General features: G+C 41.4%; 1 protein-coding gene across 6 annotated transcripts in view; it reads left to right on the top strand.

Moving 5' to 3' along the window:
* The window catches only part of cadm1a (cell adhesion molecule 1a), a 599487-nt gene that overhangs the window by 531684 nt on the left and 45412 nt on the right, over nt 1-22391 (top strand). For 3 of the 6 annotated variants that reach the window (XM_050040229.1, XM_050040227.1, XM_050040231.1), the window contains 2 exons: nt 2173-2262; nt 19345-19377. The exons of 1 other annotated variant lie outside the window; for it this stretch is intronic. In XM_050040229.1, coding sequence (XP_049896186.1) covers nt 2173-2262; nt 19345-19377 — 123 coding nt within the window. The remainder of the gene's footprint in view (nt 1-2172; nt 2263-19344; nt 19378-22391) is intronic. 2 more of the 6 variants (XM_050040232.1, XM_050040230.1) reach the window with 2 other exon arrangements.

Here is a 22391-nt window from a genome sequence, read left to right as displayed (position 1 = left end):
TTTTTTTTACTATATTGTCAACAAATCCCATGATAAGGCCAAAACCAGCGATGTATTAGTCTGTCTGACAGTACTTTCTCTCTGGGGCTCGAAGCCCAAAGCCCATTTGTTCCAAGTGACAGGACAGGACACAATGAATAGTTTAAAATGCTCAGTAATTATCTGAAACAGAAGATTTTGGCAAATGCTGCTCAAATGGAGGTACATAATTTGAGATTTTTTAAAAATGCAAATGTAATAAACAGTAAGGAAGAAGGTGCAGGGTTTGGCAGATAAGAGTTAGGATCAAATCATTCTTGGGTTAGGTCTTATTCACTTGGGTTATCACTGGATAACAATGATGCTGATAACCACTAATAACACCCACTCAATCCAGTTTTCATAGATTTTGTTTATAATTGCAAAAACATAGAACAACACCAGCCTCATAGTTATTTATTTATTTTTTTCAATAGTGCCAAATCACTACTACATTTATGTCCACTGTCTTGTAGTCCAGCTGATAATTGCTATTGGAATAGCTGCTGTTTAGAATTAGTTAAAAATCATTATGCAAACAAATGCATTTAATGTCATGTGACATAATGGGAAGTATTACGTTTAAAACATTGCTGCCTTTTTGGCAGCGTCCTCCCGTTAAAAACACAGTTCCATTTATGTTAAGTACAACCAGCCAATAATTCTCCACTGCACTTCCGCAGTGCGAGCATGAAAGCACACTCACAATTCTGATGTATTCTTTTTAAGGTTAGCATTTTGGCACATTATCTTTATCCTGAAGAAGGTGACATGATGATTTAGAAACTGAAAATTAAAAAAACTTGAATCTGAGAGTGCAGCGTTCCTACCTGTGAGCCAGCACCTCCTCAGTTTGGGTGTGTGTTTTCCTACAGGTCTCTATGCAGTGAATCAAAAGTGAGGCAAGAAAAGCAGATTAAAACTGTAAATGTTGTTGTGCGCTGTCTATGAGCAAGATAAGTTATAGGCTACAATTTTATCCTCTGTGATAACTGAAAGACATTACAGCTTGTTCTGTTTCATAGCCGTTGTGTGCGTCCAGTAAAACTGCAGCTGGTGCCAAGTCCTACTATACACCCTCACATCTGACACTGCACAGTCAGTGTAACAGCATCTCCTCCGTCTCCTGGACTTCCCTCTTCTCTCCCATCCCTGTCCATACACATTTCCTTTTCCCACCTTCTTATAACACCTTATTTCATTAAAGTGTAGACAAGCTATCCTCCTTATCAACAGCCAGCAATAGCTTATTTTTCTCTGCACCTTTTAATAACCCCATAAGGTTTTTCAGTCCATTCCCAGGCAATCTGAGCAGCATGGGAGGTCCAAGCAGCCCTGCCAGCGGCTTCATATCAGCGCAGCCCTGCCACTTCAACAAGGAAAATGTCACTTTTGATATCTCCCCCTGGTCATTGTCAGGGTGGGGAGTCTAACCCGGATAATGAAGTAAAAAAGGAAAAGCTGTGGGAGGAAAAATGGTCTCTGGTCAAAGTCTGTGTATTCACTGACACTGCTTGATGCTGTTCATTTATAATTTTTTTTTAATGTGTGTGTATAATTTCTCTCCTTCTGTTTTTTTGCACTGCCATTTATTTTGTCATTATGTTTGACTTTAAACATCAGATTTTGTTTTTGTTTTTTTGTTGCCTGTATCCTCACCAACGTTGTACTCTTCTCCTCGGAGATATTAAGAATGCGCAGACACGTTTGTTTGTCAAGATAGCTCAGTGCATAACAATGACAGCATAAGTACAACACCAGCATGTGTTACTCATTAGACATTTAATCACTTCTAACAACCATGTGCTCGCTAGCATTGTCAGTATTTCATGTCATGGTGTGTAGGCCGTGAGTAGACATAAAAGAAAAGAGATCCCAACAAGATCTGTGATCAGCTCAGCCGGTGCGAGACCAGGCGATGCGTCGCAGTGTCATTGTTGGGTGTGCATTATTTAATGCACTGCCGTTGCCAATTCATCAAAAGGTCTGCAAGCGACCTTTAACTCACACACACATGCTGACACACAATGAGCCGTTGGTCATATATCAAGCAGCGATACCATCGCGTCACACTGACTTTACTTTATCTTCATGGCCTTTTTTACTCATTTGTTTTCCCCCCTGTGTTTGTCATGTATTTGTCCTCTCATCCAGATGCTCCCACCACTACCCCTATACCCACCACAGCCACAAACACCACCACCACCATCACCACCACCATCTCCTACCCCGAAGCCAATCAAGGTACAGTATCACCCTCACACAGCCTGTTTATCTGTGTGTATGTGTGTGTGTGTGAATGTGTGTGTGAATGTGTGCTCCCTTATACCCCGCACAGCCTTGAATCACTCCTTATATCTCCATCTTCATGCCACAGTGGGAGTCATATTCATATGCATGTTCCTTTATCGATGGGTTAAGGTCACACAGTTTCTGTCATCATTTACCCTTTTTTTTTTTAAAGCTTCTACAGTCAGTTCCAAATGCTGTCCATTATTTACCAGGTAAAAAGTCATGGACGAGGCAAAAACACGTATTCACATACTGTACATTCTCAAATACAGTAAAAGCCAGTATTAAGATGGTAATGGCTGAGCGTCAAATATTTATTTTACACTTATTTTCCTTTCACTTATGAAGACTGTGAGAAGCAGAAACCTACAAACTAAACTAGTAAATGGATCTTAGGTTGAGATTCTTTTGTTGCACATCTTGATCCCAAGGTCAATATTAATCTCCCATGATTTTGGGAACTTTGCTTTTTCATGCCTCCTCACTGGCGATTTCTGTGGCCGGACACATTACGTTTTTGTTGTTGGTTGTCCGTCCATCCACACATTCACATGTCTGTCCTACGATATATAAAGAATGACTTGACTTTTTGTTTTGTTTTTTGTTTTTTCAAATTTGGCACAACTGTCGACTTGGATTCACCAATGAACTGATTACATTTTGGTTGTCATAGGTCAATGGTCAAGGTCACTTCGACTTCGTCTGTCTTATTCTCGTAAATGTCATACCTCAACAAAAACTTGAAGGTATTTCTTCACATTGGCGACACACCTCCACTTGGACTCAACAATGGAATGATTAGATTTCGGTGATCAGAGGTCAAGGTCACTGTGACCTTGCATGTGTCTCATTCTTGTGAACTTAATACCTCAAGGGAATTTCCTCAGATTGGCACAAACATCTACTTGGACTCAGCAATTAACTGATTAGAATTCATTGATCAAATGTCAAGGTCACTGTGACCTTAAAAATCATGTTTTGGGCCAAAACTCAAAAATTCATACGCAAACTATGACAGAATTTCACACAAACGTCTTATAGGATAAAATGATGAAATTATAATGTTTTATATCCAAAAAGTCAAAGGTCAACTTCACTGTGACATCATAATGTTCTGCCAAAACACTTTTCTGGCCTTTACTCAACACCATATCTCAGGAACAGAAGGGGAGACATTTGGTCAGATACTGAATTGGTGACTCTAATCTGAGTGAGTGTAAATCATTACAGTTCCCTTGTTTGCATGTTATATTTGAACTTTTGGCAGAGCCAGGGGCCCGATGCATAGAGCTCTGTGAAGATTCACGACTAAAACAGTGTGTGCACACAAAGAAAGAAATATACACATGAATTATGAAGCCACAGGTATACCGAATTCTGTTTTATAAATCTCAGTCGTTGTGTAACTGGGCTCACATACACAAGCTTCATTTCCACTCCCACACTTTAGCCATAAATAGATGCAGAAACATCTGAAAACGTCTGTTTGCATATTGATATTTGTGCCCTCTTCACCACTCATCAGACCTGTCAAAGAGAGATACAGTTAAGAGAAGTGCAATTTAGACTTCCACTGTTGCTCTCCAATGGTGCCAGAGGAACAGTTGTCATTACGTGCAACTGTACCAGTAATTCAACATGTTTCTGCAAACCACGGTCGCAGTAAAACCTCAATCATCATTATTATTAAACATCAGACTGATGATCAATGATATTTTCATAGTGCTGTTGAAACAGAAAACAAAGTCTTACTTCACAATTCAGGATGAAATTAAGAAATCATTAACAGAGATGACGGATAAAATGTAAATAGAATTAATGATAAAATTCACCACTCATTTGCTACAATATTTTTATTGTGGTATTTCCAATTATAACAAGCAGTATATATACAATTAAAAATGATCAGTCTTGTCACCAAATACAGTCAATCTGCTCACACAGGCAGTGTGGCCGGAGCGCAAGCTTGATTCCAGCTTCATTCTGAACAACCAGAGAGATTGAGATGAGATTGATCTATATTCTCGTCCCACTCTGCACCCAAAAGCATATATTTCCCAAAATTTTTTGACTATGTCTTTAACTCTAAAGCAAATATTATTAACCATTTTTGCAAAACTAGTATCACAGTGTAACTCCTGTGGTAAATAATTGCTCTCTAACAAGTGCATCTAATGCATAAGTGGATTTGTGTGTGTGAGGCAATGAACAACTTGTCAATCATTCTCTGACTTCTCTGACTTTCACATTTTTCTTAAGCACAGCCGTTGTAAGGTTGCAAACTTTTCTCATGATGATTCACAACTGTTATGCACAAACGCTCCACAAAACGTTGGTTAACGTGGAAACATGACAGATAAAAATAGACTTTGATGGAATGTATACAACCGCATCTATCACAGTCACGATTCAAGAGTAATTATAGCGCTCCACTGCACAGAATGATGTGCCCCCACAAGCTTTTCTACTTTTTCCAAATGAGTGTGTGGGTGCATACAGGTGTTGGGATTGAAAGAACAAATCGTAGGCCAAGGCCTAGCTCACATAGCAACCTCGTGGCCTTCAATACTGCTCATTCACTGCTTTGTTCCCTGAATCCTTTCACGACAGGCCCAGTTAAGTCCCCCCCCTCCTAAACTGCTACTCCATCACAGGAGGAATACAATCATTACAGATGTAAATAGCAGTGTAAATTCCCTTGACATGGCATGATGGGAAAAACTCAAGCAAAGAAATTGCTAAGAAGGCTGTAAATGATGAACCATGGATCCTGGGTTCACTGTGGTAATTCTATGAGTTTGATAATTGTTCTATAACATTTACTCACAGCAGACACAAGAATTGCCTTTTATATGAAACACATCTCTCATTCATAAAGTCAATTATAGATCACACACTAGGTGGGTTGTGGGAAGAGGGTAGCAGTGGGGATGAACAATAACTGAACACGAGCACTTGAAAATTAGGCCCTTTTGAAATAAGCAAATTTTATCTCGCTCTTTCAGAAACAGAACTCGGGGCTATTGTGAGTATAAATCTCCAAAGGGTGTAGATAGAAAACATCACTTTATGCCTCGACTCAGAAATCAGCCTGAGCTCCAAATGCAATCAAAGCCTCTCTGACAGACCGCTCAATTGGAACAAATCTCACGAGGCTGGCAGAAATCACAGGCATTGTGCTTGATTATGCCATCTGATTGGATTAAAGAGAATACCTATCTATGCAGGCTGATTGATAGCTCCTTTGCCTCAGATCAAGGAGTCTAGAGTCTGCACAGGCCCGTTCTGATTATAGCTATCCAGGCTGATTCCCACTCGGATCTATGCTGATTATTCCTAATGCGCCTGCTGAGAATAATAGAGTTACTTTATAGGTAAATAATAATACTGGAAACTTGTATTTTCCGAAGATTACTTGCACAAAATGTATGAATTAGTCAATGAATAAAAGTGAGGCCGAGTAGTTTTTAACTTAGAAGAAGAAATAACACAGTCACAAAAACAAAATTACAAAAGAAAACAAACAAAAGCAATGCAATTTTTCTCAATTTAACTCACTCATGACCTTTGCTGCAACAACCTTATTTGGTTTTGTAAGACCAGTAGTTTATAATGTCACCTAATGTAAACAAAAATAAATGTCCTAATTTGATTATTCCTTGATGTTGCCATTTATTGCCACAGTGCCCACTGTTCAGACTATGTTTCACTGACTACTTTTACATGCACAAAATAATCCGATATTTGCCCTGACTCCGCAAAAAGAAATTATATTCTTACTAAGCGTTTTAAAATGCTAATGAAAATGAATATTCAATTAATATTCCCATTCAAACAAGGCCATGCATACACTGGTTAACCTGCCCTAACATGTTGTTTATCACATCGAAATATGTAAAAGTGGAAAACTCGTTGGACCGTGCAAACACAGCCTCCCTCTTTGATTCCCTTAGACACCGTCTTGAAAAAGTCTGTGTTGGGATATTTGTGCATATCAAAAAAACTGCTGATATCCAAGTCTTTCATAATGTTTAAAAGTAGGTGTTTGCTTTCTCGGCCAGAAATTTGAGCCTTTCTTTTGGGCGTGTATGTCTGCCCTAGCCCTGCGAACCTTAAGCAAGTTAGTTAGTGTACAACGCACAAAGCTGACCATGAACAGACGAGATGCCATGTGTTGCAAACTGCGGTAACTCTGATTGTGCTGTTTACACGTCCAAAGAATGCTCCTACAACCCAAATAATACTGGCCTGTCCCTTGTCTTAATTGTTCAATGCTACATCCTGTATAAGGACTAATTCCTAGTATCCAAATGCAATATGCTGTTTACAGGACCGGTATCAAATTTAGAACGTTGTTATATTCAGGTTAATAGTGGAATATTAGTTTACATGTGAGTAGCCCATTGTCTCATTTCAACGGTCGCATTTCTGCAGATTCACAAAATGTAATTTCTTGTCATTTGTCAGTTTCTGATTTTGGTTGTGCAAAAATGCATGCAAATCTGTGCTCATTAGATATTGTTTAAAATTCATAATTTAACTGTCTGTTTTCCTGTGCAATGAGGGTTTAATGCAACATTTCCAACCTTTTCTCATTTCAAAGTCGTCAAATACAACCACTTGGTCAGTGATTTCGTCGTCAGACACTGATGTAAAAAGCCATCCAAAAACCATCCAGCCAACCCAGTCTCACGCTGAAGTCACAGAATACCAGCATTTGGGCAGTGACTTCCAGCGTCAGACCCCGACGAATAAAGCTGTTCTTTCACGTTGGCATGATATGCGGCCAGTCGCTGTTGTTTAATGACGCCCGGCAGCGTCAGAGGGAAACACAAGAGGACAACAACATTAGTAAAGGGGGCGGAAGTCCAAGTAGGCTGGGTGGGAGGGGTGGTGTAGGGTTCAATAGTATGAGTGGGCGGAAGTTCGCTACATAGATCAGCCTCTCATTGGGCAGAACGAGCCACCCGCTGAAGTCCCGCCCTACCACCTCCGGTTATGTAGCAGTTTTCAAGACGTCCTTTACTAACTTTTGCGGTGTTTGATCTTGTGGGTATGTAGCCATTTTTCTGCCATGGTTCGCATCCTGTAGGCGATATTTTTGTGGGCGCGTTACACCAAAACCTGTTCCCCCCCGACAATATTTTTGCAAGCGCACCGTTGCTGTGGCACCGCCCAGAACGATTGTGATTGGTTGAAAGAAATACAAGCAGTCGGGGCGTTTTTTTCTCCAATCTCAAAGTGAGAGTCGGCACAGCCAGACCTTTCTTTTCTTGAGAAAGGTCTGGTGAGCAAGACTAAGGGTTCAACAACCACAAACTTTCACCTGGGAGGCCAGTGTTCGCTTCCTGTTGTGACTGTAAAGCCAAACCATGCTCTTTTTTCCTGAACTCAACCACATGCTTGTGTTGGCTAAATGTAACCACGTGCATTTGTTGTTGAAGGGAAAAAAAAATCAATTTACAGTGTTCTACTAACGTAACGTTTAGGTGGCGGAAGTCTGAGAAGGTTGGGAGGGGAAGTGGATGGGTCCAACAACCACCAACTTTCACCCAGGAGGCCAGTGTTCGCTTCCTGTTGTGACTGTAAAGCCAAACCCTATTGTTTTTTCCTAAACCTAACCGCGTGTGTTCATTGTTGACGGGAAGAAACGTCAATTTGCAGTGTTGTACCGACGTAGTGTGTTTATTTCGAAAGAGACTGTACGCAAACTGTACATTTCCTGTGAAAACAGAAGTGTACATTAAAAACAGACAATGCATGTAACAGGCTGAAGTTGACACGGCGTCCCAGAACGTCAACAGAGGCACCCAGGGTACCTTGCACTTTGTGTATCAATGTGGAAAGTCCATGACCAAAGGATATATGTGACGAGGTCAGAGTGAGAATGTGACTGCTTGTGTTTCTCTCCCATCACATTACATAGTGGCAATGTTTCTGTGTTCCCAATATCAATTATTACTGTGCCAAGTGCAGTATTATCATAACCAGTTGAAACAATTGCATAATTAAGACCCAAGTTTCACTGCAATCTCTGATATAAAAGTGTTAAATGCTTGAGCACTGATGCTCATTCTTTACCTTGGGAACAGAATGTGTGACAAACTCAGCTCTCAGCCACACCTCGCAGTCTGGAGTATGGAACATTGGCTATGTAGAAACAAAATGGCAATTCCTAATCGTATTATATGCTATCTCTGAGTCTGCCTTCCACTCTACAGCCACCTCCATACTTCGTGACTTCAAGATTCAAATAATTCCATCGAAGTAAAATACTAAAAATCACTGCGCAGTATGTTGGCAAGTTATTTCAGTCCCTTATGAACAGGACTTACGTTGAGATGTGTGGGCTCCACCTGATAAAGCAAACCTCACGTCTGCAGTGCCAATATTTTCAGGTTAAAACAACCCACTTACAGTTTCTGCCAGATGTCCTCTCTTTGCTTTCAACTATCAGGGGCATTCCATTATTACTGTGTATATAGATTGAAGGCAGCAGACTCATATGGCCATAATTCGCTCTGCCAGTTGATTTCATTTACCCACAGCGTGCCGCCCACTGCCAAATGAATCTATCAGAGTGGGATTTTTTTTTTTTTTTTTTTTTTATCAGTTACCCATTAGAGGGACAGAATAGAGCACTTTAAAAAAATCTATTAGAGACCTCAACACATGGCTCTTAAGTGCTTGGCAGGGTTTAGAAAGTGACATGGGGAAATGACTAAATTGCTATTTTCACGACTAAATAAATTTCTAAATGGAGATATCTTGCTGACCACCTTCTTCAATTAGGAAATATTATTAATTTCCATTTACAGTCTCCTGTTTCTTAAGTTTGTTTTCTTATATTTCTCCAAACACCTTTCAGGAACTGAATATTTCTCCTTTTTTTCTTTTAGTATCCTCTGTTTCTTTTCCTGTATGCTTTGCTGTCCATATTCTTTTTTTATGCCATTTCTGTGTCAATGTGAAGAACGATTTTCCTTGAAAAGCAACATTTTGTGCTGCACACTCTCCTTAGGGGCAGCAGTCTATTATCTTTTTAGTGGTAGTCGGTCCAACAGGAGGTCTTTTGTGAAACACGAGCCGACCCCAAAAGTACAAACGCACTGCTGTCTTTGTAGGGATTCAGCATTCATCCTCCCACATATCTCTCTCATTACCTCACCTCTCTCTCCTCCATCAACACAATATGACTAATCATCCCCCAATTCAGCACACTGCGGAATGAACAATGCCACTTAATCCCTGAATGAAGAAAAGAGATAATAAATGTGGACCTTGTGCAAATAAAACAATCAGGCGGCAGGCTAGCATTACTTTTAATTGATGAAGGACCATAAACAGTGCTGACAACCAATTCATTTAACCCACACTACAGACAGGACAACAAAACAGGCAAGGGGAAGGGAAGAGAAACAATTATCTATTACATTTGTCTGGGTCTTAAATTACATAAACACCATCTGGTGAAGTGACTTAGGAATCTTGTGAATTTAGATGTGCCTCCACCTCACATTCTCCAGACTAACACATGCACACAATGCGCCAGATAATGTGTGATATTGTTCTCACTTTGCTCGGTTTGATTCCTTGTCCATTTTGAAATTGGAGCAGCCAGCTATAACTAATTTGATTAAGGTCAATAGCAACACAATAAGTGGCATCATGTGACGTACAGCCCAAAGAGAGAGTCAATGATATTGTTGCACTCAGCATCATGGAAAACACTAGTCTGGAGCCCAACTCATCTTCTTAATGTGGAGGTATATTGTCTTCTGGAGGTATTACTGCACTCCACAATGGCCAAAAGCAGATGAAGCTCGTAAAGAAGGGCCAGGAGGTAATCAGCCTCACAATATCTGGAAAGTACCACTAGTGAAGACAGATCTGCAACTATTGACTCAGTATTTACACATTTATCCATATTTATACGACCTTTCAGCTCCTAGAATGCATGAAGTGAGTTAAAATGTGTTCAAATAACTGCTGAATTGTGCCTATACATCCTGCATTTGACACTGTTATTTTATTAACTCTTTGTAGTCATAGGTTCTTAGGCACAGCAGTGCTTTGAGGTAAATCCACAACACATTCTCACTCTGAACTCGACACACATCGACATTTGGTCATGGACTTTTCACGTCGAGATATGACATGCAAGGTACCCTGAGTGCATCGGTTGTTGACGTTCTAGGGCGCCGTGTCAGCTTGTGCCTGTTATACACATTGTCCGTTTTCAAAATACACTTCTGTTTTCACAGGAAATGTACAGTTTGCATACAGTCTTTTTCAAAATGAACGCACTACGTTGGTACAACACCGTGAATTGATGTTTTTTTTCCTTCAACAACGAATGCACATGGTTAGGTTTCGGAAAAAAGAACAGGGTTTGGCTATACAGTCACGACAGGAAGCGAACACTGGCCCCCCCACGTGAAAGTGGTTGTTGGATCCATCCACCACCCCTCCCAAACTTCTCAGATTTCCGCCACTAACCACCAGGTGCCATTAAACAATAACAGCTACCGGCTGTATATCGTGTTGACGTAAAAGGACGGCTTTTTTCATTGGTCACTGACCAAGCGCCAGATTTCACCGACTTTAGAGTGAGACTGAGTTGAGAGCCACCCAGTATTAGGGATGGGCGATATTGCCAAAATCTTCAGTCACGGTATATGTGATTTTTATATCAGCGGTATGTATCATGATGCAGTAATTGTTCTGTAAATTGAATTAACACACTGCCTAAATTATAATACAGGTTTCTGTATTTACAACTTCACTCTCCTTCACATTTGCCCCAAACCGCTTTACCTTTCGAGGCAGTTTGATACGCAAGATTGCAAGTTCACACACCCAATTTGAATGTTGTCACTGCAGTACATTGGCATGAGCAGTAGTGTAGTGGAGGGTATACACAGGTGTATGAGATATACCCACCTCTTTCTCTGGATGTTTACAGTATACCCACCTATCAGATAGTATATCTACATCTACCTAGTAGTATACTCACCTTATAAACTAGCACTACGCTACTGGTTATCAGTAGTGGTTATCAGCATTATAGATATACGTTAGAAGGCTCCTACTACACAGACGAGTAGGACTGCAACTAATTATTTATTGTCGATCAGTGATTTGGTCTATAAAATGTCAGAAAATGGTGAATGACACTGTTTCCCAAAGCCCAAAACGACGTTCTCAAATGTCTTGTTTTGTCCACAACCCAAAGATTTTCAGTGTACTGTCATAGAGAACTCAAGAAAACCGAAAGTATTCACATATAAGAAGCTGGAATCAGAGAAAATTACTGAAACTGATTAATCGATTATTAAATCAGTTGATGATTAATTTAATTGTTGACAACTAATCGATTAATTGATGAATCACTGCAGCTCTCCCGACAATTATGTGTAGAATGCGGTCATCGGCCATTAAACTGCCATGTTTCTTGTTACGCCCCGACATGTATATGAGCTGACTTTGTCACTGAGAGGTGGAGGGGATGGTGGATGGCATGATATATTGGCGAGACGACTGCCAAGCTGCAGACTGCTATTCGAGACCAACAAACAAAAACACCAGTCGTTCATTAGCGAGACATCAAGGTGTTTTCAGCAGCATTTGTGCCACCAAACATGAGTATTCGAAGCCACAACATAATCTTTACCCAACCATAATCAAGTGGTTTTTTGTTTTTTTTGCCTAAACCATAACCACATGTTAACCAAAGCACTGTTGAAACATGAAGAAACGTGTAGTTTCAGCTATTTAATAAGGTGATAACGGCATTCTGAACATGCTCGTCAGTGTAGCAGGAGCCTTCTGACCTCTAGTGATATCGCTGATAACCAATACTAAAGCTTATTTAAAAGAGTAATAACATTTAAAATGGGTGGATCACATGAGAATCACTAATACGCTACATAGCCTACCTGGAATAGCTCTCAAGGTAGAAACACCATGGCCAAATCTCTACCAGCAGACTCACTTACACTGTTGCACAGTATATACTGTCATTTTGCCCAAACCTATTCAGTATTATATTCAAGGATTTCGGTTTGGATCAACTAAAGATTTCCATCTCTAAGACACAATTGACAAACCAGGTTCTGTTATACAGTTTGCTGTTACATTTAAGAGGCTGTTTTGTTGTTTGGTTGAAGAGTTTGCCTCAGTCCCATGTTAAAGTGGCAAAAAACAATTGATCAACAACAAAAATGATAAGTCAGTCTCAGCTTTTTGCTCCTCAGGACTCAGAAATGGAGTTTCTTTCTGGCTGTACTGTTTTTCACCACATTCAACAGTTGTTACAGAGAGAAATCTATTGCTGAAGAGAAAGAGATACCAGCTTCTCTATCAACAGAGCTCTGTGGGGGACGGCAAAATGCTGGGAAATGTAGGAAATCACAAACTAAAGCCGAAGTAGAGAAGGCAGGTTAGAGAAAGTGGATCCAACAAAAAAGTAATCTAGCTGCCAGCGGGGACACCCAGCAGCCTGTTGGCATTTTCAGCACCACAGGGTTCCACCTAATCCATTTCTGCCAATACAATTATGATTGGCATGCCGTTATCTCTGCATGTTGAGCTGGATGTCATGTCACAGTGAGTCACCAAAGGGCTCATGGGAAGCGTGGCAACTAGTAATGGAGCTGATGTGCCCGCATCATGTCTGTGAATGTCAGCGAGGACACTGCCGATGTCTCAGTTGACCTGTGAAGCCAGAGATAGTGGATGAGGAGGAGGCTGCTCAAAAATGGACAGGCAATCACTCAGCAGCAGACATATTGAATGGTCCCACATGGCTGCCACCCACAGTGTAATGAGGGTTACCAGGCCATGCTGCCTTTCTGTTGACTGAAGCTTGCAGGGACAGAGGCTTCATTTTACATTTTGATGCCAAAGAACACCAGTGCAGCCATGACATGGCTGCTGGGCTGTTCTGTTGAAAAATGTCAAATCCCATGGAAATAAAAATCCACCAGTCAGCCATTTCCCCATTTTCATTTAAAATATATGGCCTTGCAACACATCCTCACTCCCAGCTCATCATATACTGACGCTTGGTCAGTGGCCCTACTCTAGGTACCCCTCCAGTGTCAGTTTCGGATGCTCAGGGATGGCCTGTCAGTTTTTGCACCTTACATGCATTGTGTCTTTTCAAAATAAACTTCCATTTTCACAGGAAATGCGTAGTCTTCTTTCAAAATAAACTTAGAATGTAGGTAAAAATGCTTTAGGTTTACTTTCTTAATTTTAGGGAACCAAAGCACGGGGTTAAGTTTAGAAGAAAATCATGGTTCGACTTGGAATAAGTACATTTTTTAGTAATGCAATATAGCGCCGCATGACATGCATCACATTTATCACATGACACACATAACTAGCAAAGTATGCTACACATACTAGCACACGGTGTTGTTATTTAAATAATTAAATTGACTTTTTGGTTTCACACGGGGAGAGATTTTTGTTCCATCCACCGTCCTCTTGTCTGTCCCATGTGGATTTTCTCACTCTTTATAGTACGGAAGTTGCTTAAAGCAAGCAAGTCAAAAAATGCCACTGCTTGGTGCAAGTCAGTCCACTGCTTAAGTGTGCCTTGGTATGTCAGTAGCCCCTTTTACACTGCCAGATTTTCTGCGAATGTTGGGCCGTTTTGCCAGCAAGCTCCGAGCGTTTAGACACACAGAGGCGGAATGGCGAATTGATCCGAGGTGCCCAATTTTCCGCCTCGTAGGGTAGTCATATTGGCTGAACCCTTTTATTTTAAACAGTCTGAGGCGGCCTTCCACAACGGGAGGGGCTGTTGAAGACTTGTGGGAGGAGCTGTTGATGACGCCGCACATGCGAGCCACTGACGGTGGATAAACAGGAAACAGCTGATAGCAGGAATTAGCGAGCAGCTAGTAGCAAGAGGGAAACACAAACCTGACAGACACTGTAAAGATGAGCAACTGAGGAGACAAGGAATTGCGCGCCCGCCTTGCACTCGCCGCCTGACCAGCTGCAGCTTCCCTCCCACGTCACTGTTTACGTCACATGCTGAGCTACATGTTTTGTCACTTGTTCACGCCCCCCATTGCCCCAAAAAAGGTGCATTCTGTATAAACAAAAGTAGGCAGGCGGCATTTTGCCGCACTCCCCGATTTTGTTTTTATACTGCCAATGCTGAAAGAAGACTGATTGGGCTTACCTGCAAATTTGCACAATTGATGCCGAGGACAACAGACAAAGCTCCAGCATTTGACAAGCTGGGAGTGAGAACAGGTTGGGCCATTCTCAATTTCTATTCCAGACTGTTCTCATTTCTAAGTTGTCAAATTGATTGATTCGAGTGATTTTGGCGTTAGACACCGACACCAAAAGCCACCTTTAGCAGCGGTATGATATGCCTCCAGGTGGCGTCAGTTTGTAGCACGGCCGAACAGAACCTTCTGTAGTGTTAGCTACATGGCCTCTGTTGTGGCAGTATGACAAGCGGCTGGACAGTGTCAGTTTAAAATGCTGCCAAAAATAATGTGATATAAGGAGCTGGAAAGTTCCTATAGGGTGAGTGGGAGGGTAGGTGGATGGGTCCAACAAACCCTGAACTTTCACCCGGGAGCCAAGCGTTCACTTCCGTATGAATGTAGAGCTAAACTATGATGGATTTTTTTTCTGAACATAATCACGTGCTTTTGTTGACTTCCCAGTGTTGGTTGTGGTGTCGCGGAACGTCAACAGCAGATGCAGGAGGATATCTAGTGTGTAATATGTAGACATCAAAGTCCACTAACACAGCGGCGATATGTGACATGATGGGATGAGAACGTGTTGTATATTCTTGTCTGTACTTGTGTTCATGTGGACCCAACTACTGCAAGTCTTCATTTTCAAGTGCGATAATAAGTGTTTTATCTCCAACCAATTTCTTTAAGACAGCTTTGGGATTAACCCTTTACATTCTGGTCAGTTTATCAAAGTAATGCCCTCTTGCAAATGTGAATTTCAGAGAGGTGAGATAGACCAGCAAGTGAGATACCATGGTCATCATCAGGGAGAACCGTCTCCTCTAAGCAAGCCATTCAATAATTCACACTAAACTGCACTTGGAGTCAACATCAAATATTTGTTGCCAAGTTAGCTTGGCTGAAGGTAACGCTAAGGCAGGTAGAGCTGTATAACAACCCCAATGTGCTTGTGGCTCCTCACATGTAAAGATCTTCCCACACTTATATATATTAATTAAAACAATTTTAGGCTCTGCAGATTTGACTCAACATTTGATTGGTTTTATTATAAATACACATTACAGTGAGGATACCTTCAAAACACAACTGTAGAGTCTTTAAATAGAAAACCACCCTCTTCTCTTCAGGGCTGCCATGATGTCGAGCAAAAACAACACAGGCTACAATAAAGTTATAGATGTCAGGAATCCTGTTGTGCCTGAAAGAATGTCAGCACAATTAATATGCAACTGTAAATATCACCCATTATTGATAACTGCTCAGTTGGCTTCCTGTTTGTTACATTAGAGCCAGAACAGGTAAATTGGTGAGCTGCAGCTCTTAATTACTGTGGAAAGCAAAGTAATTACAGATCTATAAGCTTGTCACAGTGCGATCTTTATTACTTGTCTCTTGAACACAATGCTTTTGTCTGTGCTGGGATCCTTTAATCAGAATCCAGTATGTTGATTGGGCTGTTTCATATATGCTTTATTGATTAGCCTTGTGGCAAAGGTTAGTAATGTAAACTAACTGGCTAATCTGGATTCAAGCTTGAAGCAGTTGTTTAAGTAAGTTTTCCTCAACAAAATATGCTAAGAAACTGTCCATGTAATGACTGGCCTGTGGCGTTATTTAGCACTGACATGACTCAACTACTCGAGGACCTTGTAGAGAAATGGGTCCTTAGAGACATCTGTAATTCTGAGATGGACTCAAAACAGTCTCACCTTGTGAGATCGTTCCCCGCACCCTGAGCCTGTGGCGGCGGAGCTGAGGTGTTGCACTGGTCTATAAACTGCTCCCTGAACAATTACACACACTAAGCATCATTCTCTCTCTTACACAAACATCTGTCTGCGTCTTAATAGCTTTTCCGGCACTTTCCTCGTGTCTCCACAGAGACAGAAGGCCAAGATAACGTAAGGCACACTAATGTACATTTAGCCTCTTGGAATGACATTGCAGCTGTTGAAACTGTCTTTATTGAACATGATCTGTTTTGATATCTTTTTCATGCCCATATTCCAGAGTTGACCAAATGTCGCTTTTATCATTTTAAAATTAATTTCAGCACTTTGACTGTGTGTTAAAAGTTGACACTTTGATGCAGACACACTTTGATAAACACTTAGAAAGCAATGCTTTCGGACAAGCCCCATTTGTCGGTGGCAAGCGTCTCCCTCAGAAGTGTTTTTAAAAGGCATATGTTTCCTCCAGTACAGCATTTCACTCTCAGCAAGGCGTGATCCCTGCTTCTGTTTCCCTGGAGTGCAGTAGTCTGCTGTCTCATTGTAACTGTTATAGTACATCATAGCTACACACCTGGTCTGGGTGTGACTTGTCTCTGTTTTGTGCATTGGTTAGATCTGATATAAAATCAATCTGATCAATGCAGCCAGTCTCACTGCTTGTATTTGCAGTAAGTCTCAAACAGCCTTAAATCTGCAGTACTGAATCTAATAGAACATATTTCTTCCTATAATATACCTACCTACAAACTTTTTGTTTGCATTCAACATTCAAAATTTAAGATGTGAATACAGTTCAACATTAAATGTTTCTGGAAACTACAGATATGTTATGTTTACATGTTATCACTGCGCATAGTGGAAACACTGGACCAGGGGCGATTGCTCTGAGACAAGGGAGGCTTAACTTCCCCTAAAATTTCATAGAAGAAATGGTCAAATATGCACTATTGAATTGATTTACAATACATTAAACATGCGCTAGGATGCATTTCACATCACGACTTTGATGTTCAAATGTCAGCTGTTTATCACCACTGTTCAAACGCGACCTCCCTGTCATACATTCTCATGTCAGCACGGTGGACGCGGAGCCTCCAAGCATTCCTATGAGACAGCGCTGAGCAGGTTTTTTTCATGCAGCAAAGCGAGACGGTCATTGGGTAAATGCGACAAAATCGTCACTTCCAGGGAGGCTCAGCTTCCCTGGGACCTAATGGAGCGGTAGGCGGGAGGGGATGCTCGGTGTATGCATGATGTTAGGAGGAATTGCCTAAAAGGCGGAACCCCTTTGTGATTGACAGTGCTTTGGAAATACACACCGGCATTGTCGCATTTTGAGCTCAGTCCCATGCGGATATTTGCGAGTGGAGTCCTCTGACTTATTTCCATAAGCGATATAGCTCATTTTCACCGTTGGTAAACTCATCTGAAAATCTCTGAGGTGTGTGTTGCTGTGGTTCTATGGCATGAGTGTGGTTGAAAAACGGCTTCAATGAAATGTTCCTTTTATAAGTTACTGCCTCGCTACAATATGACAAATTTTATGATGTAAACTTAAAGTGAGCTTCCCCTGTTTGAAAGACTAGCAGCCGCCACTGCACTGTCGTTATGGTGGGGTTAAGTTTAGGCACAAAAAAACACTTCATTATGGTCAGGAAAATATCATGTTTTGGCTTAAAGCACCTGGTTCTGGGGGCACAATCAAACAAGGAACAGCAGCGACATGACAGACAAAAACAATGGCTTTTTGTGGCACTATCCCCTGCGACAAGTTGTCACAAAACACCCAGGTTTGGAGCCTCAACATTTGCTGTAAAAACAGCAACAGGTCCCTAAAAAACACTCATGTTTGGAGCCTAAAAGCAAATCTAAACAAAATAATGACTCACTAAAACACAACTGCTTTTGTTGGTAACTTGGTCTCGAGCAGTAGCCTGCAGCTCAGCAGCTGTCTCAGCTAGGTAGCACTCCATCCACCCTCCGCTGACAAAGTCACCTCATGTATTACATCACTTTAGAAACTTCAATATAATATGTGTAAAACGTGCAAATGTTACATGCTTGTGGTTTGCAGAAACATATATTACCAACATTTTCTTTTGGCGAGTGGGCTGGATAAAAACACTCTCAAAATTCAACCAGCACTTAAGAGAAACTGAAATTGTTGTACTTAACTTTCCTCTTGACCAGCTGTGGTGCTGACAGCAGCACAGATGTAACATCTAAGGAGATATGAAGGTTTTGGACAGAGTGAAAACATGCTTCAAACCAAGTGTTTGTCAGATGTCATCCAACAGCATCTGAAACCCCTTTTCTGAAACATGCAATCTGACATCTAAAACATTCATGCGTCTGGTGGACATCTGCACACTAGCTGCAATAGCACCCGATCTCCTCCTGCTAGTGCAAGCGCTTAAGTGTAAGGTCACAACTGTACATTTAAAATGAAAACTAGATGTTTAAAGGTAAAATTCATCAAAGCATGTTTGTGAATATATCATCATACCAAGTCGTTTGCACCACTGAACACTGTTACTTTGTAAAAACTTAACTTGAGTCGTTGCCATACCAAATATTCACATTGTAAATACGTGGTGAAGTGTTTTCCAAGTCATACACTGTTACATCAGGACAGCTGCACAGTTATTTCCTCTTGATAGTTTGTCTTTTCTCCACACCAAAGCTGCCTAAAGCACATGATAATAGTCTTGTCCATATCTCTTCAAGCAGTAGCCCCCCTCCCCTCTGAGTGGAACGTCCAGCCTGTGCAGTGGGAAGTGTGTTTGTGTGTGTGTGTGTGTTGGCGTGCGTATGTGTGTGTTTGTGTGTAAGCTTATGTTTATCTCTGCACTGCCTTTGGTTCCCTTTGATTTCCCTTAAGCCTTATGTCTTTTGTCATGTTCTGGTCTTCTGAATGCTTGCTTATGGGTGTCATTTGTTTTCTCCCCCTGCCCCGCTCCCTCCCTGCCTCCTCCCCCCTCCCCCATTTCTCCTTTATTTGCATGCTGTTCCTCCTGTTCCACACCTCCCTCCTCAACTGCCATGTCCTCTCCTTGTGTGCTCAGACACTGCGCCCAGCACTGAACCTGCAGCTCATGGTTGGTATCTCTACTTTCCTCTTTATGTCTCTCTTTTTCTTTTTTTTTTGAACTTGTATCCTTTCTCTGCAGCATGCCTACTTTTACTGTTGCAAAGTTGACAGCTGTGCCAGGCTGCCCAGCCTGGAAATGTCAGCTATGTGCCTGGCGTCAGTCATGTATTGATCCAACAGACCTGTCTTTTGAGGCCACAGAGCATCTGCCAAGGAGCAGGCAGACTACGTTTTATTTTTGTTGCATTAATTGTGCCACAAAGATATATTTATATAATTTACTGTCACTGCATAGATCCAGACATTGCATAAACACCCTGTTTAAAAAAAAAACAGAAGCTTCTCATTCTCCTTGCTGGAACTACACATGTGAAATGGTTGCACCAAGCAACCAATTACAGTGGTTCCCTGAAGGTGCCACAGAGGAATAAAATCCACTCTGAGGCCAGGACTGATTATATCAACAGCATGAGACGATTCTGTGTGGAGGCAAAAATAGACCTCATTTTCTGGTTTTCATTAATTTGAATGAAGATGATACGCATCATTTTCTCATTTTGCCTAATTTGCATCCCTTTTTTCATCTTTTTGTGGCAGCAGTTTTGTAATTTGTGTGAACAAATTCATGAGCTTGTGGCCACAAACTTTCTATTAAGCATGTGCTCAGTTTTCTCCACCAGGAAGTTTTAAGCAGACCTCGTTCCCTTGCTATAATGATCAAATTAGGGGCTTCAGAAAATGAGCCACGCGCACCTATTAACCTTCTGTTTGTGGCTGCTTAGTTAAACACAATCACATACAGGAATATGCATAAGGTTTCATATAGGTAGACAAAACAAACGCACCTGTCAGATTACCTCAAACCAAGAAGAATCTTTGGGTCCCCTGAGGGTTTGAGCGCATTTTGCCGGTATGGTAATCCAGCCTTGCTTGCCATAAAAAATTACATTTACATGATTTTATTGCTCGATTACTTGTTTATTTTCAATGAATGGTCAGATTTAATCAAAATTAAAGATAGGGCCAGATGGGCTCAGTGATTACCGAGGCGTGCGAGTTGTAAACAACTCAAGTGTTTTAGAGAAAACAGCCAGCCTATCTTTTTAAATGATAAAGTTTGATGACTCATACTTCCCAGGGGGGTCCGTTTAAAAATGGTACAGGCATTTGACATGGACAGGTTTCTGCTCTTCTCACTCAGTTTGAATTATTTTTTTGCAATTTATGTCCTGAGTCATCGGACCTCTTGTGCTGCAGATTTTACAATTAGATTTGCTATTTAAGATGGAGTGCACGAGTGAGGTATCCATTTGATATCATAGTCAGAATCAAATCTCTGGTGACATTTTTATCCTTATGTAACCCAAAAACAATTTAAATAATAACTATAGAAATGAGGATCTGTATTAAAATGGTATTTTACTGCACAGGAAGTGTTTTATTATGAACAGTGTTTAAATGTCGTGCATATAGAATTGATTCCTTCAGACACATTAAGGTAAAAGCTATTTCCCCTTTCCATTGCTCATGCAAGTTCTTTTACTGCCAACTGTGAGTGTTAAATTCAGTAGAACTGCAGACTGGAGCTGTAAATGAAGATCACTACGTAATCTTTCATTTGAATGTGGATTACCACCATAATCGCTCTGGCTGTGTGTGCCAGCCCATTCTCCAGAAGAAAATGTTGGCATTGTATGCTTCTGCAATCCACCAAGAAGTTATATTTGCATGTTTCATATGTATCTTATCAACATTTACAGGGTACAACCTTGGCAAGATACCCACAGAGCTGCAGACCACTGTTAAAGATCAACAAACAACAACACCGGTTGCGATTTAGTGAGTCATTGCTGTGGTTGCAGCGGATCAGTAGGCACCAGACATGGGTGTTTTGTAGCAACCCGTCACTGTTTTTCCAGCGGGGACAGTCAGTGGCATGAAAATTGGTTGTTTATTCTGTTTCCTGCTGGGAATGCTCCACCAGGACATGATCTTTTTCCTTCCTCCACATGTTGACTACAGCATTGTTGAAACCAACCCGGTCTTGCTATGAAGTCATCGAAATCCGGCGCTTGGGCGGTGACTGAAAGAAAACAACGAAAAAAAGCTGTCCTTAAATGTCGGCATGATATGTGGCTGGTCACGTAGTTTAACAGAGCGTAAGATGGATCAGCAGTTTGCCGCAGCAACTGCAGTGATGCAGGCATTGTGCCAGACTGTTGAGATGACGAGAGAGCTGAGCCAGAAGGCAAAGCATTCAATTTACCGGTCCATCATACGTCCCAACCCTCACCTATGGTCATGAGCTCTGGATAATGACTGAAAGAATGAGGTCGCGGATCCAAGCAGCTGAAATGAGTTTCCTTAGAAGGGTGGCTGGGCTCAGCCTTAGAGATAGGGTAAGGAGCTCGGACATCTGGAGGGAGCTCAGAGTAGAGCCGCTGCTCCTTCGTGTCGAAAGCATCCAGCTGTGGTGGTTCGGGCATCTGATCAGGATGCTTCCAGGGCGCCTTCCATTAGAGGTGTTCCGGGCATGTCTAACCTGTGGGAGGCCACGGGGCAGACCCAGAACACACTGGAGGGATTATATATCTCAACTGGCCTGGGAACGCATCAGGATCCCACAGGAGGAGCTGGAAAGCGTTGCTGGGGAGAGGGACATCTGGAGTACTACATGAATGAGAATAATTGATATAATCAGCATAGGTTGGCATGTTTACTATATCACAGTGATGGTAGTGGTATAGAAGGCCGTTGAAGTGCCTCCTGACATGCTGTTGACTTCCTGTGTCAGACAGACACGCCTGCAGCTGAACTGAGGTCCTCTCCATGTAAATGATGTTGGCAGCTTGTATTGGCCGGTCCACAGATGCTTTTTGTTTTTCAACATTTACGAGGTTTTGAACGGTTGCCCTGGATACTATAATGTGTCCCAGCTCATAATCATTTTTAAGTGGAAATAATTAACTGCAGTAATTCATCATGAATATATTTACTGTATATTAGCTGGAGGTTTCACTA

This window comes from Epinephelus moara, chromosome 3, assembly GCF_006386435.1.
Source record: "Epinephelus moara isolate mb chromosome 3, YSFRI_EMoa_1.0, whole genome shotgun sequence".
Classification (NCBI taxonomy): domain Eukaryota; kingdom Metazoa; phylum Chordata; class Actinopteri; order Perciformes; family Serranidae; genus Epinephelus; species Epinephelus moara.
The sequence above is the reverse complement of the archived record's forward strand: the minus strand, read 5'-3'. Positions and strand labels throughout refer to the sequence as shown.